Source organism: Pinus tabuliformis, chromosome 1_2, assembly GCF_031772625.1.
Source record: "Pinus tabuliformis cultivar Carrire ecotype Pingquan chromosome 1_2, CPIR1, whole genome shotgun sequence".
Lineage (NCBI taxonomy): Eukaryota > Viridiplantae > Streptophyta > Pinopsida > Pinales > Pinaceae > Pinus > Pinus tabuliformis.
The window spans coordinates 835,238,033-835,247,986 of NC_142298.1; the positions used below are offsets into that span (position 1 = coordinate 835,238,033).

Below are 9,954 nucleotides of genomic sequence, written 5' to 3' on the forward strand. Positions count from 1 at the left end.
GAGCACAGTCCTCGCTAAGAGGGAGTGTTGATTTGGAGTAGTATTGGATGTGCTCTAGCCACGAAAATTGGTGGAAAGGCTAAAGCACATGAAATCTCCAATACGCAGAAATGGTTTGGGCAGATTCTAAACAGTTTGCGAGATATTAAAATAATTAATGTTTTTAATGGAGTCCCTAAGTCTAAACTTAGGGAAAATAAAATATTAATGTGAATTAATATAAAACTGCGTTAGAAGGGTCCAAAAGTCATGGATCAAGCCAAATTTAATCTTAGCCGTTGATTAGAGGCTTAATCTCGTCCGTTGAATTGTCAACGAGAAAAGTATAAGAGGAGGCTTGAGGGTCACTTAGAGAATACACTAAGTTGATAAAGATTTCGATTTTTTGGGGCAGGGTTTGCTGAGGAATTCGAAAGAGTGATTAGAGTTGCACTGAGGGGCAGTGAATACGAAAGTAGAGAGGGTACCGGGAGAATCAGCGCAGAAGCAGGGAGAGAGGGACGCAAAGCCAGCGAGAGGCCACGTAGAGCCAGCTAGGGCCCACGCAGAAGCAGCCAGGAGTTGCGCAGTGCCTCAGACAACTAGCGTGGGTGACACAGAGGCTCTAGAGGCTGATGCAGTGCCTCCAGAGGTTGACGCATGGGTTATTGGGCTGATGCTGGGATGATGCTGGGCCAGGAAGGGTTGATGCAGTCCCTAGAGGTAGATGTTGGGGTTTTCGTGGGGCAGATTGGAGCTGGGAGCTGTCAGAGTGTTTATTCGGGGTTTCAGCCGGAACATCTGTCTCCGACTGAGAGGTACTACTGCTGAGATTATTCTCTATTGGGTGAGCCGGTTTTGGCACCCAGATTGTATTCTGAAACTACTTAATAATTAAAACCCTCAGATAGCTGCACCGGTTTTCCCGCATTGGGTTTTTCCGGGGACATTGGTCCAAAAACAACGGTGTCACTTGTGTGCTTGTTTTGTTTCCTTCAGTTGATGATCTGTAATGTGTTGAGCATGTACTTGTATTTATTTTCAGTATTTACATGATAAATAACTTGTTAATTAATCATAACAAGTTGGGAGAAATAAATCATAAAAGTACATGAAGGGTTTCTCACAGGTTAGACTTAGAAATTCCAACATGGTATCAGAGCGTGGTTGTAGATCACAGGAGAACTGAGGACATCAGCCGAGTAGAGCAACAACAACAGAAAAGCGCTGTCCCGAGTGATAGAAGCTGTTCCTAGCAGAGAAGCAGCAAGGAAGGGGTAACGCAATGCCTGCATCATCAAGTTTGAGCCGGGAAGAGGATTAGCGCAGTGGCAGAGGGGAGCAAACTCGACCTACGCAATGCCCAATCATCTTTCTCAGTCAGGAAGGATTAACGCTCGTGGCCAGGAGGTGCGGATTTTGCTGGTGTCGGGATTGCGCAGAGCCTAGAAGCTCTAACCTTCATTTTGTTGGGGCTTAGGAGGCTGTGGGTAAGTTGCAGAGTGAAGCTGGTCGGGTACTGTAGTCAAAACAGTGCCTAACAGGGCAAGACCAAGGAGGAGGGAGTTGCTATCGAGGATTTCTAGCCAAGAAATCCGGATTAGTATTGTAGCTGCACTAAGGATTGGAGTGGGGGCACATCGACATTGGTAGAGGGTTTTCTAGGAGGGAAATCAAGGCTCAGAGGCAGTCACACCGAGAACTTCCAGAAGGGAAGTAGAGGAGCAGCGAGATGGTAGTGAACAGGGTAAGAGACCAAGACAAATTGGACGGAGCCTCAAACTTTAGAGTCTGGAAGGCCAGAATCTTATCTATCCTAGACGGGAACCATCTCAAGCAATTCGCCTTGAGGACAATAGCGGTCCCAGTTGACCCAGCTGATAACGATAAGTACGAGGATGCAATGGCGAGGGCCAAGAGTATCATCCTTGACGGGGTCAAGGACCATGTAGTACCACACATTGTTGAGAAGAATACGACAAATGAGATGTGGGAGGCACTAAAGAAATTGTATCAGCATACTTCCGTGCAGAGAAAGATGCTACTAGAAAATCAATTGCGGTCATACCAGATGCAAAAGGGAGAACAGATCGACACCTTCCTCGGTCGATTGAAGGAGATCTGGGATCAACTGACTTCCATAGGGGCCATGCCAGATCAAGAATTGATGGTGAGAACAGCCTTGAACGCAGTCTCAGAACACTGGGAGGTGTTTGTCCAGAGCATACTGGGCAGGGCGACCCTTCTAGATTGGGAGGAAATGTGGGCGGCTCTTCGCCAAGAAGAGATCAGAAGGCTAAGCAAGGCGGGAAGCAGCGGCAAGGGGATCAGAATCAAGAAGGAGGAAGAGGAGGATGCTGCCCTAGCATCTGAGGGAAAGCAGGAGAAACAGAAGAAGAAGGACCTCTCCAAGGTCAAATGCTTCAACTGTGGGGAACTGGGTCACTATGCAAGCCAGTGTCCAAGGAAGAAGAGCAAGGGAGAGGCTTCCGAGACCAAGGCTGTGCCAGCAAGGGCAGAGAAGGAAGTGGAGACAGATGATGACTGTGCCATGAGTGCTCACACACCACTTGAGCGGAAGTGGGGAGACATCGAGCTGTAGTCAAACAGACTACAGGCGATGAGGGGCAGGATCCTTGAGGTACCCAACCTCTTGGATTATACCTTGCTACGGGAGCCCCGAAGAGGAGTAGCAGGACTAGCGGATGTCGGTAGAGACGGATGCGGATGAAGTGACAGAGGGAGCTATAGTGCAGGAGTCCCAGGACAATGTGAGGCAACAGTGCGTGATGCAAAGAGTTGTGGCAGAAGCGCAGAAGTTAGAGAGGGAGCACTTATCAGTGACAGAGAGAGCTTCAACATCGAGAGTGTTTCTAGCCTGACAGAGATGTCAGATTTGGGAGATCAGTTACTTACTTCTCAGTATCTAAGTTGCAGTGCAACAGTTAGTAGTGGCAGTGCTATAGGCAGCACAATGCAGCATGATGAGAGGAGTTGCAGTGCAGATGTAGCAGTGGCAGTGGCAGGGCCATGGGTAGCATCACGGATGTAGAGGGCGCTGCCGTACAGATGCAACAGTGGCAGTGGTAGGGCCATGGGTAGCAGTACATGATGCAACAGTGCAGAGGATGTTGGGCAGTAGGCCTAGCATCAGCATAGGGACCGATGCCGGATGATCAGGGTGATGCTCAATAAGGAGTATTACTAGAGCACAATCCTCGCTAAGAGGGAGTGTTGATTTGGGGTAGCATCGGATGTGCTCTAGCCACGACAATTGGTGGAGAGGCTAAAGAACATGAGATCTCCAATACCCAGAAATGGTTTGGGCAAATTCTAAAGAATTTGGGAGATATTAAAATAATTAATATTTTTAATGGAGTCCCTAAGTCTAAACTTAGGGAAAATAAAATATTAATGTGAATTAATATAAAACAATGTTAGAAGGGTCCAAAAGTCATGGATCAAGCCAGAGTTAATCTTAGCCATTGATTAGGGACTTAATCTCGGTTGTTGGTTGTCAACGAGAAAAGTATAAGAGGAGGCTTGAGGGTCACTTGGAGAATACACCGAGTTGATCAAGATTTCGATTTTCTGGGGCAGGGTTTGCTGAGGAAGTCGAAAGAGTGATCAGAGTTGTAGTTGAGAAGGGTAGTGAATACAGAAGCAGAGAGGTAGAGAGGGTACCGGGAGAATCAACGCAGAAGCCGGGAGAGAGGGACGTAGAGCCAACCAAAGGCCACGCAGAGCCAGCTAGGGCTCACGTAGAAGTAGCCAGGAGCTGCGCAGTGCCTCAGAGAGCTAGCGTGGGTGACGCAAAGGCTCTAGAGGCTGATGCAATGCCTCCAGAGGTTGACGTCGGGGTTATTAGGCTGACACTGGGCTAACGCTGGGCCAGGAAGGGTTGACGCAGTCCCTAGAGGTAGATGCTAGGGTTTTCGTGCAACAGATTGGCGCTGGGAGATGTCGGAGTGTTTATCCGGAGTTTCAACTGGAATGTCTGTTTCCGACTGAGAGGTACTATTGCCGAGATTATTCTCTGTTGGGTGAGCCAGTTTTGGCACCCAGATTGTATTATGAAACTGTTTAATAATTAAAACCCTCAGATAGCTGCACTGGTTTTCCCGCATTGGGTTTTTCCGGGGACATTGGTCCAAAAACAATGGTGTCACTTGTGTGCTTGTTTTGTTTCCTTCAGTTGATGATCTGTAATGTGTTGAGCATGTACTTGTATTTATTTTCAGTATTTACATGGTAAATAACTTGTTAATTAATCAGAACAAGTAGGGAGAAATAAATCAGAAAAGTACGTGAAGGGTTTCTAACGGGTTAGACTTAGATATTCCAACAATCTATTTCCTAAAGAATTATTTTATTTGAACATGATTTTTCCATCTATATTCAATTTTTTTCAATGTGGGTCTACTCAAAAGTATGTAGAGTGGTTAGTCATTGGATGTAGAATTGAAATCCACATCCAATCGGTGTATACACTTGACATTTGAGTAAACCTATAAGGGGATAAGCCCAAAATGCAATAAAACAAGTAGTTTTCTTTCTTTTTCTTTAAAAACTCATAATTTATATTTCTTATTTTTTCTAATTTTAACTATTATTTTCCTTACGAAACCCATTTTAGACCTCAAAATTCCCCTAATAGCTCTTGACTGCTTCATTTCCTAGGAGGTTTTAGGCCCATGTCTTGTAATATTTAAGTAGTACCTATATTGTTATGAGGAAGTGCCTTAGATATGTTGACTTCTTTAATGTATTGGAGGCTTGTCATGATGAAATGTGTGGTGCCATTTCATGGCACAAAGATTGTTCATCGTAAGCTTCTTTATTTGAAATTAAAATTTCAACAATGTTAGGTCATTCAAATCATGTGTGTGATGACTCCCAAGTTTGAATTCAGAGCATTCTTTTTTTTTTTGAGAAGAAAAAAACAGACATTCTTCATTAATGAAATGAGAAGTTACATAATTCAAGTGCAGTCTGCAATAGCCCTTGAGTAGCTCTTGAGGAAGGGCTGCAAAACTGTGACTATCTGAGGAAGAACATAGAAACAGAGTAATAAGATAGATCATCGTAGGAGCAAAGATAAGGCAAGGAAACAAGGCCTAACCTAAACAGTGGTACATAAAGAAATTCTTCCTTGAAATCAAAACAGACCAGAGAATGTCCATCAGGGCTTTTCAGAACTCAAAAGAGCCCAAATCATATAAAGAACCATCAATCAAAAGTTCAAAAAACATTCTGCCAGTGCAGAGAGGGATCCCACGCTTGGACATAGCATCCACGTCCATGTTTTTCTCTCTGTACACATGGAAGAAGGCAATGTCATTGAAGGAGGAGCAGAGGGTAGCTATATCAACCATCCAAAGGAACCTCAAAGGTGTTCCACCCCTGCAACCAATCAATAACAACCTTAGAGTCTCCAGCGAGCCTTGGATATTCAGAGCATACTTCAATTTTATAAGAATGGCTGTAAGACCAGTACTTGGCTAAATATTCTTTTGACTTCTGTTAACCATGTATTGATCACGGCAACAGAAGCAAGGTGCTCTACAACCTTTTGTGTATCAAAGGGTAATATAAAACAACTATCATAATTCATCTCAACCCACCCAAATTTATCAAGTGCACATCAAGGTTTTTGATCTCTTTAATGCTTAATACATCTGGTTTTAAGATGTATTTCCGCTACTTGGTGAATACTTTCCTTACTACCAAATATTAGCAAATACTCACAACTATTGGCAAGTATTGTGAGTCACTAGTATTGTATTTGTCAATACTTTTTCTTCCTTCAAACTGGTTTTTTTTCTTTATTTTTTTATTTTTTTATAGTAACTTACCTTGCCAATTATGATTCAGAGTATTAATAAGGTAACTATGGTATAAATAATACGTTATTACAATGTGGTGCATTCCTTGACTGGGCCTAATGGTTAAGAACATGCGTTTCCTTTTAAGAGGTCATAAGTTCAAAACCAGAGGGGGTAGAGTATGGATGTTTTCATAGACTTAGCAGTCAGATTGTTGGGCGGAGGTGGGTCCCTTGTTCCACAAACAAAGGGGTCTCATACACCAGAGGTCATAAGTTCAAAACCAGAGGCATTTCCTTTTAAGAGGTCATGGGTTCAAAACCAGAGGGGGTAGAGTATGGATGTTTTCATAGACTTAGCAGTCAGATTGTTGGGCGGAGGTGGGTCCCTTGTTCCACAAACAAAGGGGTCTCATACACCAGAGGCCATAAGTTCAAAACCAGAGGGGGTAGAGTATGGATGTTTTCATAGACTTAGCAGTCAGATTGTTGGGCAGAGGTAGGTCCCTTGTGGTCCCTTGTTCCACAAACAAAGGGGTCTCATACACCAATTTGGTGTCTGGCTTGGCCGTGACCTAATAATTCAAATAATTAGTGTTAATTATTCAAACAGAAGGTCGCTATTATTTTGCTCAAATAGAATGGGAAGTCTCTGACAAAAGCTGCTTTATTTCAAACATTGTACTTTCTACTTACCATGGCAAATCATGCAGTAAGACTCATTGAAATCTTGACGTCGGTGGTTCTTTAGTGACTATGAACATTTCTCAGTTAATTCTCATGAAAGGACGTTGAAAAGCATCTTTTTAAATAGAAATCACTTGCGAGAGCTTAAAAAAATGATACATACTCCATTTCCTCGACTCTAGTAGATTGATACAGATTTGCAAAATTGTACTGAATTTAGAAATTATTAATTTTATGGTTTTACTCGGAATATTCTTTTAGCGTTGAAGCTGTATTTTCTTAACTCATTTTTAATTCCTCGACTCTGGTAAATTGATACAGATTTGCAAAATTATAATGTACTGGAAATTATTTATTTGATGATTCTACTAGGAATATTCAATTAGCGTGAAGTTGTATTTCCTTAAGGCTAGGTGAGGAAATGTTTGTACTTTTTCTATCCTCAGTGATCTTTGAACTCACAATATTTGTGTTGACTACAGGAAATTCAAGTTGATGAATATGTTACACATGAGTTGCCATTTTCTGAGAACATGCGTTTCCTTTTAAGAGGTCATAAGTTCAAAACCAGAGGGGTTAGAGTATGGATGTTTTCATAGACTTATCAGTTAGATTGTTGGGCAGAGGTGGGTCCCTTGTGGTCCCTTGTTCCATAAACAAAGGGGTCTCATACACCAGAGGTCATAAGTTCAAAACCAGAGGCGTTTCCTTTTAAGAGGTCATAGGTTCAAAACCAGAGGGGGTAGAGTATGGATGTTTTCATAGACTTAGCAGTCAGATTGTTGGGCGGAGGTGGGTCCCTTGTTCCACAAACAAAGGGGTCTCATACACCAGAGGTCATAAGTTCAAAACCAGAGGGGGTAGAGTATGGATGTTTTCATAGACTTAGCAGTCAGATTGTTGGGCAGAGGTAGGTCCCTTGTGGTCCCTTGTTCCACAAACAAAGGGGTCTCATACACCAATTTGGTGTCTGGCTTGGCCGTGACCTAATAATTCAAATAATTAGTGTTAATCATTCAAACAGAAGGTCGCTATTATTTTGCTCAAATAGAATGGGAAGTCTCTGACAAAAGCTGCTTTATTTCAAACATTGTACTTTCTACTTACCATGGCAAATCATGCAGTAAGACTCATTGAAATCTTGACGTCGGTGGTTCTTTAGTGACTATGAACATTTCTCAGTTAATTCTCATGAAAGGACGTTGAAAAGCATCTTTTTAAATAGAAATCACTTGCGAGAGCTTAAAAAAATGATACATACTCCATTTCCTCGACTCTAGTAGATTGATACAGATTTGCAAAATTGTACTGAATTTAGAAATTATTAATTTTATGGTTTTACTCGGAATATTCTTTTAGCGTTGAAGCTGTATTTTCTTAACTCATTTTTAATTCCTCGACTCTGGTAAATTGATACAGATTTGCAAAATTATAATGTACTGGAAATTATTTATTTGATGATTCTACTAGGAATATTCAATTAGCGTGAAGTTGTATTTCCTTGAGGCTAGGTGAGGAAATGGTTGTACTTTTTCTATCCTTAGTGATCTTTGAGCTCACAATATTTGTGTTGACTACAGGAAATTCAAGTTGATGAATATGTTACACATGAGTTGCCATTTTCTGAGATCAACAAAGCTTATCAATTGATGAGTGAAGGGAAGTGCTTGAGATGTGTTATCCATATAGGAAACTAAGCGCACGTAATATTTGATACTTTATCTTAGTATATTTTCATTTCAAGATTTGCCAAAAATAATACAGGGGTTCAATAATCCCACATAATATATAAGTGAGCTTTTGTTTTTGACACGGGTGTTCACAAAATGATATTTAAATTTGAGTGCTCTTGTTTTTGAACATTCCAGAGAAATAGCAATCATCAAAATCGACATTGTTGTAGTTCAGTCCAACATTGACTTTGTTATTTTTTTTTTTACTTATATTTAAAAGATCAATAAAATAAGATAATTATATTATTGTTCAACCAATGACCACAAAATAGTTCAATGAAACTTTAGTTTGTAAAATTGATGCTTCAATGAAACTTTTGTTTTCTACAAGTCTTGGACACCCCTGCCTGCAATAGCCATTAGTAAGTTTGGCTATGGTTTGAATATTGTTCTCGGAGGGTGGTAATGAATATCCAAGCTAAGATGCTAATGGATTATTTTTCCTACTGTTGAATTTTGTTGTAACAACACCCATTGGATCCGACTTGATATTATTGTAAGTTGTAACCACATTTGCAAGTGCTGAGCCACTAGAAAGTTTTCAATTGTTTACCAAGATGGTTTGTTAATTATATCTTGTGATTATTTTGTTACTCAAGCGAGGTACTATGATGGTAACCATCGATTAAGTCAAATTGTATCCATATAAAGATTCATAGAAATGATAAATCAAATGTCTACAATTATGAGAGAAAATTTTCAACTTTCCAAGAGATCAAATGAAAATTTTCAACTTTCCAAGAGATCAAATTTTATAGCTAGTATTTTCCCTAAAGGATCACGAGTTTCATCCGAATTGCATCCAGTACACATTTAGTATTTTTGAAGTGTTGAAACTCTTAAAATATGAGAAAAATGTAAAATCTATTCAAGCAATCAAACTTTGTATCTATCTTTTCCATGAAGGGTTAGGATTTCATATAATTTGTATTTGTTTCATCTATGCTATTCTTAAAGTGTTGAAACTCTTAAAAATATGAGAAAAATGAAAAATATATTCAAGGAATCAAACTTTGTACCTAGTTTTTACCTGAAGGGTTAGGATTTTCATATAATTTGTATTTGTTTCATCTATGTTATTCTTAAAGTCTTGAAAGCCTTAGATGTTGAAAAGTGTAACTAGGTTCGGTCTTCATAATGACTTATATAATTGTGATTTTATGTAATTGATGAAGAGAAAAAAATAAAGTACTTGAATCATGGATTTCATGATCAAATTTTTTTATTCTAGTTAAGGTTCCCATTGTGAACCTTTAAGTTTTGTCATCTAGTCATAAAAGTCAAATTGAGTCAATGTCATGTATGAAGGACCCTTCTTGGGCATGTTACATTTTTGTATAAGTCATTATATATATAGGAAAGCCCTCCAAGACAAGCACAAGTCACCTTCTTCAAGTCGGCTTCAAAATAGAATAAATGATCTCTTCCAAATGACACGTTGGCTCAACCCCCATCAAGTCGGCTTATTTGACTGGGAAACAACTATAAATAGGGCAACTCAGCCTCATTTCAGAAGCAAAATTTTTGTCAGGGTAAAGTCTGAAATAAGGAGTGTGAAGGTCACTTAGAAGAAGCCTAATCATCAACGAAGAGTGAAGGAAGAAGAGAAAAGTCTTTGAGTGTTTTGGCACTGTTTTTAGGGTTGATCTCCTCTCACACGTGCAAAGGAGAGGATTGTTATTGCTGTAGAAAACGACGAATTTTGTCAAGCTATGATAGAAGCCGATTCAA

At 40.3% G+C, this 9,954-nt stretch overlaps 1 protein-coding gene across 4 annotated transcripts in view; it reads left to right on the forward strand.

Moving 5' to 3' along the window:
- Positions 1-8,477, forward strand: part of LOC149208520 (alcohol dehydrogenase-like 6) — a 231,415-nt gene extending 222,938 nt beyond the window's left edge. For 3 of the 4 annotated variants that reach the window (XM_089396099.1, XM_089396101.1, XM_089396102.1), the window contains one exon: positions 8,071-8,477. In XM_089396099.1, coding sequence (XP_089252225.1) covers positions 8,071-8,187 — 117 coding nt within the window. In that variant the 3' untranslated portion in view covers positions 8,188-8,477. Of the gene's footprint in view, positions 1-6,972; positions 7,120-8,070 lie in introns of those variants that run through there. The other variant, XM_089396100.1, reaches the window with a different exon arrangement.
- Positions 8,478-9,954: the final 1,477 nt, after the last annotated feature.